The 17,553-nt window shown below is 35.6% G+C and overlaps 1 protein-coding gene and 1 long non-coding RNA gene across 2 annotated transcripts; one reads left to right on the forward strand and one right to left on the reverse strand.

Annotated features, from left to right (window-relative positions):
• Window positions 1–1,772: 1,772 nt before the first annotated feature.
• Window positions 1,773–4,561, forward strand: LOC127081133 (GDSL esterase/lipase At5g45920). The gene is made up of 5 exons (XM_051021418.1): window positions 1,773–2,248; window positions 2,342–2,560; window positions 3,807–3,874; window positions 4,008–4,172; window positions 4,284–4,561. The coding sequence occupies exons 1-5, from the start codon at window positions 2,150–2,152 to the stop codon at window positions 4,438–4,440; spliced, it is 708 nt and encodes a 235-aa protein (XP_050877375.1). The 5' UTR covers window positions 1,773–2,149; the 3' UTR covers window positions 4,441–4,561.
• A 6,188-nt stretch (window positions 4,562–10,749) lies between these two features.
• LOC127081142 (uncharacterized) lies at window positions 10,750–12,567 on the reverse strand. The gene is made up of 3 exons (XR_007788062.1): window positions 12,374–12,567; window positions 11,503–11,972; window positions 10,750–11,422 (listed from the first exon to the last, which is right to left on the reverse strand). It is a non-coding gene; the product is annotated as an uncharacterized LOC127081142 (long non-coding RNA).
• Window positions 12,568–17,553: the final 4,986 nt, after the last annotated feature.

Consider the following 17,553-nt stretch of genomic DNA (forward strand, 5'->3'; position numbering starts at 1 on the left):
AGTACCCACCCCGAACCCGCCCCGTTTATTTTATCATGTAGATTATTATTTATTTTTGATGATTTAGAATATTAAATAAGTGACCAATGTTTTAATATTTTGATTTGTATTAATTATTTAAAATATTCAAAATATATGTATGAGATTTTTTTAGATTGTTTCATTTTATTATTTGTAATGTAATTTGATTTTAAAAAAAATAAATATTTTTATTAAAAAAATTGATTTCACTAAATGGATGGTGGCGGGGCGGGGATACCCGAACCCGTTTGGGACGGGTTTGAGTTTTAATTCTCCATCCCCGTTTGGGTTTGAGGCGGGGAATGAAGATTGTTTGGGGATTCGGGTTTGGGGGAGGTAAAAACCGTCCCCGACTCGCCCCGTTGCCATGCCTACTGCTGACGTGACACGTTTTTTATTTCATTTTTTTATATTTTTTTAAAATTCCATGTAGATTAATTATATTATTTAACTATTTGGATGTTAAATGATAAAAGGCAAAACTTTCAAAAAAGGGTCCTAAGAAGGTTCAAACCTTATACCTTATATTTATTGCAAGGATGCCCCTCCATTAAGCTACTTGTGTACCTTGTTTAATGATTGTAACATATATGTATATATTACATAATAGAAAAGAGGACTAAATCCAAAAATAAAATGATTTTGCTATTTGAAATTATTCTTCTTCCTCTCATTTCATCTGTATTCTTCTTCCTCCGCACTTTCATCCATGACTACATCTTCCGTTGGTAACTTTACTCCGTTCCAAATTCTTAATTGGTAACTGTTTGTTGTTTCTGATTATGGTAGATGAGTTTGCACGCTTCATCATCCAATAGAATTGGTGATGGTTTTTTGTTGTACAATGATAATCTTTGGTCTTGATAGAAATGTGAGAAATTATTTTTATGCAAAGGGAAAATAAGAAATAATTTTGGGTTTATATGATGGTTGGAGATAGAGATATGAACACAAATCCAGGGTTTTTGATTAAATAGTCTTTTCGTCCCTATAAATTGATGCATTTTTTGTTTTATTTCCTGTATTTTTTTTGTGTGTGTTTGAATTCATATCTTCATGCCCAACCTTCATACAATTCTATAATTTGTTCAAATCGATGAGAAGATATATGTTTGTCTACGAGGTATTCATGTATGTTTATTTAGTGCTCCATCATTTCAAACCATAATCATCTTTGATAGTTTGATTCTATAACTTTATTATTTACTCTTTTCTCACAATCTTCACCACCATCTTCCACTAAAGCTTAATCAGACTTTTCTTTATTCCTTTCAAAATCTTCAATATGCATAACGCAAAATATACATGAATATCTCATAAACACTTATAGATACTAAATGGTTAGATGAACATGTTGGTGATGATTATTTTTTTTGTCGTTGTTTCTTGTTATATAATCACACTTATGAGACAATTGCATATTAGAATGAAATTATAAAAATTTGAATTTAGTGTAATTTTTATATATTAGAATTTCGGTGCAACTATTAAACAAAAGTTGATGGGACCGAATAGTAAAGAAAAAAGTATTTTAATCTGGGGTAAATTTGAATCGCAACAAAAAATATATTTTGTTAAATTTTTTATTAACACATAAAAGATTAGTTAAATAAACCGTATAATTAATTAGTTTTAAAATAAAATTAAAAAACAAAAATCAAATCAACAAAGTTAATTCTTAACCAAAAATTCGTCAATTTATTAGAAACAAAATACTATTTAAACATAAATTATCTCATATTATCCCATCTTATTAGTTTCGTAAGGATTTAGACTATTCCATCTTATTAGTTTCGTAAGCATTTAGACAACGTAACGAAGGGAGAATATTCTAGATGTTTTAGTCTGTTGGAGATCGAGCATGGAGTCCTTTGTGTCCCTATCACTCACCGGTTTCTGTTGCGCCTCTCTGTCAGCATGCGTCTTTTTTTAGTGCACTCTGCATTTTTAAAATTGCAGCCTTTTTTCCACCGAAAAGGAACTGATTACAAGAAAGTTCTATTTATTTATCTATTAATTCTTCCACAAAGGTACTAGGAGATAGATACACGCTACTGAATCTTCTTTTTGTTTTTCTCTTTAAATTTCTGCATTCACGAGACACACACTTCTCTGAACCAACACCACGATGCGCCCAAAGATTGTTCTTTTCGGTGATTCCATCACCGAGGATTCCTTCCAACTTGGAGGATGGGGTGCTTCTCTTACCCACCATTTCTCTCGCACGGTAAAACCCATGTTTTCTTTGTATTTTTATGTTTTTCTCGTGATGGGTTTTGTGAATTGGGTTTAAAATTTGAAGCTTTGTGTTGTTTGTTAGGTGGATGTGGTTCTTAGAGGGTACAGTGGGTATAATACGAGATGGGCGTTGAAGATGTTGGAAAGGGTTTTTCCTGCGTCGCAGGAAACTGATCCTATTGCTTTGACTGTTTTCTTTGGGGCTAATGATGCTTGTCTTCCTAATAGATACTCTGCTTTTCAACATGTGCCTCTTTCTGAATACAAGGAGAATCTTCGCACCATTGTCTCCTTCTTCAAGGTAACAAGTAACAATTCATATTCCTTGTAGGGAATTTTATTTATATATGTTGTTAGTGGCACTCCTCTCAAGTTTGAAGTTCGAATCCCACACGTAATAACTAACTATAATAATTTTTGTGTTGGGTCGATCCATACAAAGTTTTGTTTTGATTTCAACTGAGCCCCTTGTGGAAAGTGAGATTGGTTCATTTCGATTGCTTTGACTTCTATAATAATTTTAGAAAATGATAGTGATCAAGTGAGAAAGAGAAGAAAAAGAGAGGGAAACATGATGTGGGAGAGATGATTTTTAGAGAGAGATGGAGAGAAAATTAGAAGGCAGTTCCCTCACAAAAGTTAGAGGGTCCCTACAGTGGAAACACACTCTTCTATGTGTTGAAATTCAAATCGATTTTTCTAATAATCTAGACATCATATGAATTTATTAAATAAATAAATATCTTGAAAAGAGTGTGTTACTAGCATATTTTAATTGAATGTAATCATATAGGATGGTTTTGTGTCCGAAAATGACATGTGTCTGACATCTAATATGTCATGATTATGAATTGTTTTGGTGATACATACTAGTAATACAAAAGACTTAAAAATAGTTTTGACCCTTTTGGCATGATAAGCGGGCTTTGGCTGTATATATTATATTGCATGATAGTGTTACAAAAAGATTAATAATTTGTCCTTTGGTGGGGTTGGTTGTTATGATGATTTATGTATCTTCTGAGGTACTCAAATATTGGTTGTTGCAACCTTGTGGGGCTTTAGGAATTGAATAATAGAAGCGGGGCCTATAGAATAAGTGATACAATGGCTGGTGCTATAGGGATTCTCCAAAGTTTTTTTTTTATTCCATGCTTTTCTGTGGTCATGGATTTTGCACGAGATGCTTGTGTAAAAGATCCACTTTTTACTGAATTGTGTATTTTTTTCTGTCATTATTTGGCTTCCATGCAGTTATGTTATCATTTGGTTTGGTCACCTATGAGCTGTTTGGTAGGTACGCATGTTAGCAAGGTGGGATTATGGGACAGTTGACACTTCTATTAAGAAAGTTATCGATTATTGACCCTTATATGTATACATATATGTATGTATGTCTAGAAGTGTCTGTTAGGACAATTCATTGCACGAGAAAAACCGTTTGTGGTAGTCAAACTGCTAGAGGTAGAGGACGACAAAAAAAAAAATTAAGAGAAACTATTATAAAATGGTATAAATGGATATTGCAAATTTTCTTTGAATTTCAGAAACGATGGCCTACAACTCATGTTCTCCTCATAACTCCTCCTCCCATTGATGAAGAAGCGCGACTTAGGTATTTCTTTATTGACCCTTTGTTCATCATGCTGTAACTGATTTTATAAGGTTTTTCTTTGTTTGTGAGATTTAGATATATAATGCTAATAGAGGTTTATCACACTTGAAGAAATTCTAAAAATATATTTCAGGTATCCATATCTGGACAATCCAGAGAATCTTCCCGAAAGGACAAACGAGGCTGCTGGTGAATATGCTAGAGCATGCATTGCTGTAGCCAATGAATGTCAAGTTCCCGTCATTGATCTCTGGACCAAAATGCAATACTCATCCGGCTGGGAAAAATACTATTTAAGGTTTCTAAAACTTACTTTCTTCGTTTATCTTCGCTTGCAGCATTTTGAATCTAAATGTCAACAACTTTTATGATTTACCATTTAATTACGATTTGTTTTACTGAAATGTAGTGACGGTTTGCATCTGACTAACGGAGGAAATCAACTTGTCTTTGAGGAAGTTATCAGAAAGCTGAGAGATATAGGTTTGAGTGTAGAATCTGTGCCAATTGATCTCCCTCTTATTTCTGATATTGATCCTAATGACCCAATGAAGACATTTCTATAGTAAATAGATGATATTATCTGAAAGTATTTTGATATTTCTTTTGCTGCTAAGAATTATCTAAAAGTGTCATCTATGGAAAACAATATATTCTTCAAGTGATATATGCTTTTTCTTTCTGAAAGTATTAGATATTCCATTTTGTATTGTTTGGTAATGGTTTGTGAGTTGGTCTTGCTAATAGTTTCTCTTTCTACTCGAAGAGTATTTGCTTTGCCAATACTTCTCTATAACCATGTTGTATTTCAATATAATCGAAAACAACAAATTATAAATTATATTCTGCGTAGATTCTTTCCGTTAATTTTTTGGTTTGTAAGGGTGTAGAATACTAGAGTTGGATACATTTTAAGTTCTCTGAAATTAGGTAAAGGAGTCATTTTAAAATATGAAGTTAGTTAACATATCATGTTGTGGTATTTGGATCGAACTCTAGTCTCGATAAAGTTAACTTCATGGTTTGACAGTAGTCGAAGATGTGTATGCCGTAGTCGAAGTCTGTTATTAGATGCAGAAATATGTTAGATTGTTATTTTGGTTAACATGTTGAATTTGACTAGTCTGTTGGGCCAATTGGTATGTTAGTTGAAAGTTAGGATTTAATTTTCTTATAAATAACATACCGATTCTCACTTCTCTATCTGATAATCCTGTTTAGGTGGAGAAAATGGTGTGGTTGAGATTCAATTGTAAACATTCTTCCCTAATGTGTAATTGAATCAAGAATCCGATATTTTAACCACTTTGATTGTCCTTTCTCATCTATTCTCTTTTACTTTGTGGTTTCTTGTTAATCAAGAAATGATCATACTCTGTTTTATGGACATCGCTTTCACAACAAATTGGTGCGGTGAACGTGAAGGAGAAGATGTCGTTAATTAGTATGAGATTGAGAAATTCACGGTGTGAATGATTTTGGTTTATGACGCTTGAAAATACAAGTCTTACTGGTTCAGCAGGGTTTGTTAGAAGCGTTGAGAGGATCAGAAAAGATGAATGTTTCTCTAACGGAGAAGGAGAAAACTACGATGATCGAGAAAGCTCACAGTACCGTTATATTGAGCTTTGGTGATAAGGTTCTTCGACAGGTCTCAAAGGAGAAGACGACAACAGGTGTGTGGAGCAAATTCGAGGGTTTGTATATGACAAAATCTTTGGCCAATCGTCTCTACCTGAAGAAAGCTTTGTATTTATTTAAGATGAGTGAAGACAAAGTCTTGGCTGAGCAGTTGTATATGTTCAATAAGTTGATTCTTGATCTTAAAAATATTGAGGTCAAGATTGATGATGAAGATCAAACGTTACTGATGTTGTGTGCTTTATCAAGATCTCATGTTCATTTCAAAGAATCTCTCTTGTATGGAAGAGATTCATTGACCTTTGAAGAAGCTCAATCAACCTTTTACTTTAAGGATTTGAACAAACGGAAAGAGTAAAAGCCATCATCTGTCGAATAAGGTTTGTCCGTCAAAGGAAAGTGCTCAAAGAAAGATGGCAGGTATAAGAGGAATAAGGGTAAGGTTCCACATAATTCTTATGGTGGTGATACTTCTGCAATAAGGTGTTATCATCGTAAGAAGGAGGGTCATACAATAAAGGTGTGCCATGAACGTCTGAATAATTATGGTGGAAAGGATAATGGTAATGTAATCATTGTGCAAGATGATTATGAATCATATGATGTCCTAGTGGTTTCAAGCAGTGATTCTAGCAAGGAGTGGATTATGGATTTAGGATGTACTTGGCACATGACTCCAAACAAAGACGTGTTTGAGGAATTATGTGATCAAGATGGTGGATCAGTGTTGTTGGGAAACAACAAAGCTTGCAAAATTGCAGGTATTGCATTTATGAGATTCAAGCTCCATGATGAGTCAATAAGGCTATTGATTGGTGTCAGGTATGTACCTGAACTTAAGAGAAACTTGATTTCTCTTGGTGAATTCAACAAGAAAGGATATGTTTCCAAAGGAGAGCAAAGTATCCTAAGGGTAATGAAGGGGTCAAAAGAAGTCTTGAGAGGCATGAGGAAACAAAGGTAAACAAAGAACACATGGATCCCTTAATTACATTCATGTTGATGTTTAGGGGCCGACAAGGCACACTCAGGTGCAAAGTATTTCCTATCCATAGTTGATGATATTCAAGAAAGTTATGGATATTCATTCAAAAAGCTAAGGATGAAACTTTTGAAAATTTCAAAAGTTGGAAGACTATGGTCGAAAACCAAACTGGAAGGAAGGTCAAGAGGTTAAGGATCGACAATGGTCTTGAAGTTTGCAATGAGGATTTCGACAGCTATTGTGTCGCGTCTGATATTACAAGGCACATAACTAATGTAGGTAATCCTCAACAAAATGGTTTGGCTGAAAGGTTTAATCGAACCATTCTAGAAAAAGTGAGGTGCATGTTGGTTAATGTTGGATTGAAGAAGGTGCTTTGGGCTGAAGTTGCTGCAATTGCAACATACCTGATAAATAGGCGTTCTTCGATTGCCTTGGGGATAAAGACACCTGAAGAAGTTTGGTTGGGATATCCACCTAATATCAACAAACTTAGGGTATTTGGCTATGTAGCATATGCTCACCACATTAGGCAAGACAAGGTCGAACCTAAAGCTCTAAGATGTATGTTCCTTGGATACCCTGAAGGAGTCAAAGCTTATATGTGGTGCCTAGAGCCAGGTCATAGGAGGTGTATCACAAGTTGAGATGTAGTTTTCAATAAAGCCGAGATGACTTTCAAGAAATCTGATGACGTTGGTCGAAATACCAATATCTTTGGAGAAGAGCTGGATCAGGAAGAGATTCTTGTTGAGGTGGAGTATAGTGATGCTAAATTGCATAACTCAAATGAAGTTGAAGAAGAAACACAAGTTGCTGATGAATATGAGGAGACTGATAATGACTATCTGTTGGCAAGAGATAGGTCGAGAAGAGTCATCAAGCTACCTCAGATACTTGGTTATGCAGATCTCATAACATTTGCCTTAATCTCTATAAGTGAGGTTCTTGATGAAGAACCTAAAGACTACAAGGAAGTTGTAAGGAGTCGAAATAATACTGAATGGCTGAAAGCCATGGATGATGAGATGAAATATCTTCATGATAATAACACTTGGGAGCTAATCGAGAAACCTGTAGGGGCGAGGTTAGTCAGTTGTAAGTAGATTTTCAAGGTTAAGGAATGATTCGAAGGAGTGATGTCGAAGCGATTTAAGACAATATTGGTTGTTAGGGGGTTCACTCATAAAGAAGGTGTCGACCTCAATGATGTGATCTCACATGTTATAAAGCATAGATCCATTCGAATGTTGCTTGCTTTGGTGGCAAAGTTCAACCTAGAATTTGAACTGATGGATGTGAAGACAACCTTCCTGTATGGTGATCTAAATGAACAATTCTGATGAGGCAACCTGAAGGGTATGCATAAAAGGGAAATGAAGATTATGTGTGCAACTGAATAGGTCGTTATATGGTCTGAAACAATTACCTCGACAATGGAATAAGAGATTCCACGAGTTGATGGCACACACAGGTTTCACTAGAAGCCAGTTCGACAAGTTCATGGCACACATAGGTCTCACTAGAAGCCAGTTCGACCACTGTGTTTACTTCAGATTTTGACCTGCAAATTCACTTGTTATTTTGTTGCTTTATGTGGATGACATCCTCATAGCAAGCAACAATGTCGAGGATGTCATGAAGGTGAAGACTGAACTCGATAAGGAGTTCGACATGAAGGATCTAGAAGCTGCCTCCAACCGTTGTGAGGTAATGTGTGATTGTATGTATGATGCTTTCCACCATGGAAGTGCGACCGTGATTGTATCTACGTAGCATGCTACCTACTACAGTAATTACTTTAAACAACCGTTCTGATATCCTTTAATGTAACATATTTAACAACGATTGTGCTAAACAACCGTTGTGATATATAAATCCGAGTTTATTATAAATTATGTGGAAAGCTTATTTCTCCAATGCTCACTAAACATATAACCTTTCAATCTGCACTAGAACATTATAATTTGACAAATTAAGTTATATTAGAAGAACACGTTCATGTTCAATGCTTGAGAAGAGATTTTCAACTCCTTATCTATATTTTGCTCTTTAATAGTTAAAACTTGATTTAATGATTGTAGTTCTTCAACCGTCTTGCCCTCACCTCTAGTTCTTTTTGCAAAATATTATCTACTTTGCAAACAATATTAGAGGTGGAGAGAGAGAGGTGGTTGGAGACCTACAATCATTAAACCAAGTTCTAATTGTCAAAGAAAAATATGTAGTTAATGGTGTGAAGAATTCTTGTCAAAATTTGAACTTGTACTTGTTTTCTAATACAATTTTATCTATCATATCATAATTTGCTAATGCAATTTGAAAAGTTATATATTCGGTAAGGAATTGGAAAAACACTCAAACCACATAATATATAATAAACTTATCTTTTAGACAAACATTAACAACAACATTCATTAACAATAAACTAAAAACAACAAATACAACATATCAAGCCATATAATGCTTCAGAAACGTACCATATGTATCCTATAATGGTGTGTCCACAATGAAATAAGGATGAAGCTAAAGTTAGAGCAACAAACTTAACATCCTTATCTACAAGTTTGCAACGTTAACTTTAACTTTATCCTCTTTATTGAAACAAACATCCCTGCCTACAAATCAAAACAAGAAGAAAGTTCATACATCATGAAACAAGTTATTGAAACAAATTTTGAAAAAAAAACTATAGAGAAAATGAACCTGTAAATACGCATTGGTTAAAATTTGATATTATGGTTTCGTTTTGGGGTTTCCATATGAGAGAGACGAGTGACAGAGTTGTTAGGGTTTCGTTTGGAGAGAGACGAGTGAAATAGTTGTTAGGCTTTTGTTTTGAGAGAGACGATTGTTATGTACTGAAGCGAGATATAATTTCTCTTATATATAAATAAGTATCACCTTTCATCACGGTTGGTAATAAAAACTGTGGTGATATACATTGTCAATCACATTTTTTTATCACGATAAATGGCTAATTGTTGGTGCTAGATTCGAACCATTTCACTCCATGTACCTTTCACTATGATTACTTCATTTGACCATTGTGACATGTCTTTTAGTAAATAAAAAAAAACGCCCAGAAATAAACTATTACCATGATTAACACTATGACTGTTGTCATACTCCAAAATTTGCTCTCCCTTTTGCTTTTCATCTAACCTATAACTTGATATCCATCTAACCTCATTCATACTCATTCATGTGCATCCTTAATTCATGAGTAACATTTTCTAACAAGTATCATAGATTCAAGGTTCATGGTTGATAAAATCAGGGACTTGGCTTGAAGATTATGGTATTGCCCATTATGTGGGTTACAATCTTAATTCTTGATCTTGAGGAATCTTGTTGCTTGGCTTCTGTGCATGAACTGGACTTCTAAACTCTAACTGTGTGTCCATGTTCAGAGAAGTTGTTGGTGGAGCTTTATGCTTGGTTTAAAATTCTAATCAGGGTAATTGGTATTCAAATGCCTTGCTTGGTAGACTTTTGGAGTGGTGATTAATCAAGACCCTAGTGGATAGACGCTTGAGGTCTTGGAGCTTGGATTTTGGAGTTCAGTCCATATAGAACCCTAGCTTGTTGGTTCATAGGGGTTGTAAGCCTCATTGCCTGGTGTACGCTTAAAACCTTGATCAGATATGCTTGGAACTGTTGGTTTGGTATGAGGATTGTGAAACCCTAGCTCATGGGAGGGGTTGTTTGGTCATCATGATCTGTATCATGTTATTCATTAAGTTCACTAGAGGATTATGGTTTCACGGTATTGATTGTTAAAGTCCTCATATGGATCTTTCAAGACTCATGCATTGGTTTAAAAGATCATGGTGCATTCAAGTTTTTCACTCTTCATTCATGACTGATCCATTGATTTAAGTTTCATGATATACTCACGCCTCATCGATAAAGGCTTTATGGTGCCTACAAGACCTTTGATTTAAGTTGATTTCAAACCACATTTTGAAGGGAAAATATGTTACTTAGAATACAAGTTTCATTTTTTACCATACATCTTCGCATTCAAATTCATCTTCACTTCAAAATCCAAGCACCGCATTAAAAATCCTCCCAAAAATCCAATTCTATACAAAAATATATATATTTTTGACCCGATTTGACTTTTGGTCAACTATTGACGAAAGTCAACTGACCAAGATTTTTCATCCCACCAAATTTCTTCCAATTTACATTCAATAATTCTATTCAATTCAAAACATTGCCATGTTCATCCAAAAAAACCAAATTACATCTCTAACTTACCACCATGAACCATACATTCATTTTCAAAATTCATTCACAAATAAATTCCAAATTACACCATTTCAAATTACAACATTAACAATCAAATACCCTAAGGCAATTGACTTATGTGACTACTACAAGGCCAGATGGAAGCTTGGGATGGGCCCGCATTGCTTTTGTTCAGTGATTAAAAAAATTGCTGGTGCATGCCTTGATCGGAATGGACTTTGACCTGCTAGGTATTGGTGAACATCAGACAATATGGTCTATGTTGCTTGTGAGGTTGGTGTTGTACCAATGGATGAATCAAAGGTTATCTTGAAAGGTCGATTAGGTCCAGGCATGATAATGACAGTTGATTTACTCGGTGGCCAGGTCTATGAGAATATGGAGGTTAAAAAACGAGTAGCCTTATCAAACCCATATGGGGATTGGATCAAGGAAAATCTGCGGTCTTTGAAGTCTGGGAATTTCATTTCATCCTCTGTGATGGAGAATGATACAGTATTAAGAAACCAACAGGCATTTGGGTAATCAAGTGAAAATGTCCATATGGTGATTAAGAGTATGGCTTCTCAAAAAAAGGAACCTACATTTTCCATTGGCAGCGTTATCTCAGAAACCTCACATGCTTTTTGATTACTTTAAGCAGCGGTTTGCGCAGGTTACAAATCCTGCAATTGATCCACTTCGAGAATGGTTAGTTATGTCTCTTGAAGTAAATATAAGACTAAAAGAAAGAATTTCGGATTACCTGTGCGAGGTGAGCTTCATTCAGACAATTACCAGGAGCAACATCATGTAGCGAACACCACTGTAAACGCTGCAAGTCACACAAGCATGGCAATGACAACTCCACTTTCTAACCACATTATACCAATTTCCATCACATAACTAACAGGTTGGCAGCGCTCCAGTTAACTTCAACAAACTCGCAACATAGACTCGAGTCCTAGCCAGCTTCACTCCACGCCCCAACCAACATTGATAGAACATGCCAACAACAATGCATTTAAATGAATCATCAACTAACCTGTCACTTGATCAAATTCCAACTGCCTTCAGTTCACAAACAGCAACATGCATTGCGCAAACATCTACAACATGACAACAGACCAACAGTAGCCACGCATTTCACGACAGAAATTTAACACCTAACAAGCTCATTGATTAATTAACGGCAATGTTACACTTCAGTCCAAGCACCTTCGAAATTAAATCCACCTGCATATAGGCACAAACAAAAATTGCTTTGCATTACAAATCCATAGCAAAAGAAGACCATAAATCAACTAATATCCGTAACAGTAGTGAAAAGTCAGCTACCAGGTTTCATCATTCACTCAGCCTAACATCTAACTAACCATTCACCCTAACAGACTGAAGTGTAACCAATCTCATAACAAAAAAAGGAATGAAATTCGAGCCTCACAACATAACAGAAAACTGAATTCCAAATTCTAACTGAGTTCTAACTGAATCCACTCATCCCAATTAACTGAAAATCTAACAGAATTAATGAACTCTAACAAACTTCTACTTAGAAAGATAACTGAGCTAACTCTACCCTAACAGAGCTACCAGATTCAGTTAGCCGTTCTCAGCTTTATAAATTCATCCCTCACCGTCATTCACGGGATTCATTCATCACGATCATCATAATCACTCTCACAGAGACAAGTTGAATGCGAAGATTAAATGTCAATGATTGAAGTGATTGTGATTGTGGAGGCTTCGTTCTTCGTCTTCCTGCTGTTCGCTTCGCATGCGCACCAAATGGATTGGAAGCGAAGATGGAAGGCACGATGGAGTTTGTATTGTGTTGCTGTTTGGATATCCGGTTCGCTACGGATAATCCGGTCCGGTTGGTGTAGTTGGGTCCAGTGTGGGCTCAAGCCCAAACAACACCTTCCAACCTGCACCTCCCATTCAGTGGGTCTTCACCCCCCATTATCCATTGATGAAGGCCTATTGATCTTTATCTATTTAATTAAACTCATTGTCTTCGTTATGATTAAGTAGATGTTAAGTAGAAGAATTAGGTTAATTAGGATGATTAGGAGCTTTAGTTTAATTAGATTTTTTGTTAGGGATGTAGGTTAATTGGAGTAAGTGTTTGGGATTTAATTAGAAATTTAGTGTTAATTGAAACATTAGAAATCAATTAAATTTAGATCAATTTTAGAATTTCATTAGGTTTTTAAGATTTGATTAGAAATTTTGATTAGTTTTAGACTTAGAATTAATTAGAATTAACCAAGTTAAGATTTTAGAATAATTAGATCTTATTTAGATTTAATGGAGTTTACTTAGAACTTTTCATGAGTAGAAATTTAATTCAGTATCCGTAATTATTGAATTGACTGTTTTACCCCTAAAATCTAAAATAGTCCAATTTTGCATGCTCCCTTAGTTTTAGGTTTTAGGCATTGTAGAAATATTCTATTTGGTCATTAACCCTTTAGGTAGTTGTATATTCATTTTCAACTAACTTTTCCCCAACTGATTAAGTTGATCAAAGTACGCTTTGATCAACTAAATCCTTTGACTGTGCTTATTTCCCCAAGCTTAGTCAAGTGATCAAAAGACCCTTGATCACTTGATAAAGCAAGTTCTTATGTTCAAGACGTACTGAATACTGGATCTCCAACTTCAAACAAGATTTAAAGATCAAGATCAAGACTTCAAGCCATTCAAATAAGTACAAGACATGACTACTATTTCAAGCACTACAAAGGTCAAATTCAACATTTGTCGATCATGAGCCAAGTTGTGTGCCATGAGTCTTAAGTAATAGAGAAGGAATGGGACTAGAGAATTCCTACCCTCATTCTGAATATCTTTGGATACGAGACGAATGGCCCAGTTGCTCATCGTATTCACCTATATTCATAGTCTTTAGCATAATTTGATTCAAATTAATCGACAAGCTTCTTCATTCTTTACAGACAAATCTTCATCATAGGAAGCTGCAAGGAAATTTAAATTCAACACTCATCGATTATGATGCAAATTGCACGTCATGAGCCTTAAGTAATAGAGAAGGAATGAGACTAGGGAATTCCTACCCCCATTCTGAATATCTTTGGGTACGGGTACGAATGACCCAATTTCTTACTGTATTAATCTCTATTCATAGACTTTAGTGCAATTTAAATCGAATAATTGATAAGTCTTTCTACATAGATGCGAAGACCAGACATGAAGATCATACTGAAGATTAGACTTCGACCTTCCAGGGTTTCTTCCTTCTCCCCCTTTTGTTCTCCCAGTAAAACTAAAACCGTCTTGTGAATAAACTCAAGAACAATTAACCATACAATTAAAATTGTATGAAACGATCCTTAAGCAATGGAGAAGGGATGAGACTGGAGAATTCCTACCCCCCCATTCTGAATATCTTTGGGTGCGGGACGAATGACCCAATTGCTCACTGTATTAATCTCTATTCATAGACTTTAGTACGATTCAAATCACGACTCTCATTTCAGAATAAAAGCAAACTCACCTCATCAAACTCAGTTTTGCCTTTGGGCTTCATTCTCAGTTTAAAACCTTTTCAGAAAGGACGTGTTATTTCCGTTCTACCGTGAACGACGCTTAAGCCTCCATGCACGAGAAATCAATGTTTAACTGCTAGAGTGAGATCCGAGTTCATCCATTCTACCGCAAACAGACAAACGCTTAAAGCTCCCATGCTTGAGCATACAAGCCAGTCGACATTAGAACACAAACGTTAATATTGTCCACTAAAAACAACTAACGCATCCATCATAGTTCCATGAACTACGGAGCTCTGATTTCCTCATTGCACGAATAAGGATATGTAGGCACGAGGGCCCAAATCCTTGGCGAGCACAATTATCTATTTCTTTCCTTTTTCAAATTTATCTATTTCTCACCTTTTTCACACTTATCTATTAACCCCTGTTCCCCTTTCGCGAGTAATCTTCAGATAATAACACCTATTCTTGCAAAGAACATTCAAAACGGTTCCCATAAAGTACCATGGATGTTATGGGTGCTCATACCTTCCCATCGCATAACCGACTTCCTTACCCTTTTCTCTTTCCCCTGGATTTTATCGATGTTTTCCCTTTCCTTCGAGAATAAATAAAGTTTGATGACGAATCTGTTGTATCTTTGAGTGTGCGATGCGCTCGGGTATAATTCGCGTAGCTTCAACCGTTGTAAAATTGGTGTTGCGAAAGGTCTATTTTGTATTAGTGTGGGATCTAGTTCAAAAGTGGGGGACTGGGAGCGAGTAGCTGATTTCGGTAATGAGATCAGTGAAGCGTTGCTGATTTAGTAGTGGGGATCATTGACGTATATGTTGGGCTCTGGTTCAGAAGAGGGGACCAGAGTGAGTATGGATGAAAATCAGTAACATATCTCTGATGTCCAAATCGGTACCGCATGCATGTAGAGTTGAGTAGTGGATACATTTGCATACATACCTTCATGTGTGATATAGTAATCATTATGATTGTTTATTGTTGTGAATAAACGTGTGATTGATGGTTGTGATGAATATGTTACCCTTTCTATGTTTTGCATCACTAATATATTTAAGCGTTTTCTCACCCATGTTTGTTTGTTGTTATGCATGTCCTCCTCTGGAGTACAAAAAATAAGGTAGAGACGTAGCTTCTTAAGCTAGAGGACGACATTGAGGCCTTTTTAATTATTTATCATCTGAGACGTTCTGATATGTAGCACTAAGGACGAGTTGTTCTATATTTCGTTTTTACATGTCTTATTCACTTTGGTGTTGTTAAGCCACTTTGCTATTCATTTGTTGTTGAGACGTTATATGTCAAACTTTGTTGTTTCCGCTGCTTAAATCACATGATTATATATATATATATATATATATATATATATATATATATATATATATATATATATATATATATATATATATATATATATATATATATATATATATATATATATATATATATATATATATATATATATATATATATATATATATTATGTTTGGTGAAACATGTGTGACACTCTAAGTGTTGAGTTAAAAATTGAATTACTTTACTAAATTAGGAATCGGGGAGTTAGGGTGTTAAATTATGGTTTCATAATAGGTCTGTCCATTCGTCCAGGTTGTGAACTAGTAGTCATCCTTTGTGCCCGACATGTATGTGAACATTGTTGGTTGCATGTTTCGTTTAATGTTAATTTCTTTACTGTTTTTGATTAGGTAATTTGTTTTGGCTGATTGTGAAAAAAGAAATGGCTGGAGGTAGAAATGATGAAGCAATTGCTGAATCTCTTCAAGAAATGGCTCAAGCGATGGCTCAGGAAAATGCGGCTTTACAGGCGAATCAAAATAATAAAAATGGAGGTTCTAACTAATTATATGGGTTAGAGAAGTTTCATAGGAACAATTTGTTGGTGTAAGCCCTAGAGGCCAATACTTTTGGTACTTGTATCGAATTATTTAAAGGCATTTTCTTTATTGTGGTTGATTAATAAAGTCCCTGGAATAGATAGTCCGTTTAATGTATTAAGTGTGACTTAATCATGAGAACACATTAAACATAAGGACGCTGTCATACCCCAAAATTTGCCCATTAATATTTCAAGACATTTTTCAGGGCACTCCGACTCATTTTTATGACACTGATCTTAAAGGAACAAAGGCCCAGCTCACGAGTGGCCCAATCCAGAAAATGGCCCAAACTGGCCTGCTCGCTAGGCGAGCAAATCCTTCGCCTAGCGAACGTTCGCTACACGCTCGCCTAGCGAAGCTGGCAGATAACAGAAAATTCTGGGCTTCACTCTGAGCCCATTAGGTCATGAAAAAAGGCATTATAAATACCACAACTCCAGTCAGAAAAAGGGAGGACGAAAAACAGAGGAAGACGGACGGAAACCCTGGCATAGAAACCCTGGAGATCAACTTAGAGTATTCCGAGTAAAGAAACCCTGAAGGCCGCTCATCCGCACCGAAGTTACCGCCGCCCAACTCAATCCGATACCAAAAGTGATCTGCCAATTCAACGTTGCAATTCAATTGCAAACAAGTTTGCGCATCATTACTGTTTTATGCTTCCAATCTGTAATCTCTAAATACATAATGCATCATGATTGAATTTTTGGATATGTAATTAGATTTTGCATATGAGCTTGAGTATGCCTGAGTACCCTGAATATTTGACCATGCTATTTCTGTAATTGAATGCCATAAGCCATGCAGCAGGTTGAGGTCGTACTGCTCTGAAATTCAAAACCCGCAGCCACTCGCTAGCACATCGCTAAGCGAGCATGTAGCGAGCCTTCGCTAGGCGAGGCAGAGGCGAACGTGACAGTCACTAATATTTTGGTTGTTATGTCCTATGCTTATCTGATTTGTTCTATGTTAATCATGCGTTATTTTGCCTACATTCTTACTGCTGTGTTCTTTTGCGGTGTAATCCTTGATTACATCCTGATTTGGTATTCTGACATGTGTGCTGAATGTTGTAAAGGTTCACATATTCCCAGGAACAAGTAGCTTGCTAGGTATTCCACTTTATTTGTGGGATACCCTCATGGAGATTCATCCTAAATTACCTAATTATTTAGCTGATTTTAATGTGGAGATTCATCCTAATTATTTAATCGATTTTAATGTGGAAATTCTCCTTAATTACCTAATTGACTACGGCTATCTAATTAATTGTAAAACTTTGCCTTTAAATAAGTGATCTTGGACCTCTCTTTGTTGCCTTACGATATTACGGTATTATGGTCATGTCCCGCGAATGTGGGGATGCACTTAGCAAAGACCCTTCGATTAAAT

The sequence above is a fragment of the Lathyrus oleraceus genome, chromosome 1 (assembly GCF_024323335.1).
Source record: "Lathyrus oleraceus cultivar Zhongwan6 chromosome 1, CAAS_Psat_ZW6_1.0, whole genome shotgun sequence".
NCBI classification, from domain to species: domain Eukaryota; kingdom Viridiplantae; phylum Streptophyta; class Magnoliopsida; order Fabales; family Fabaceae; genus Lathyrus; species Lathyrus oleraceus.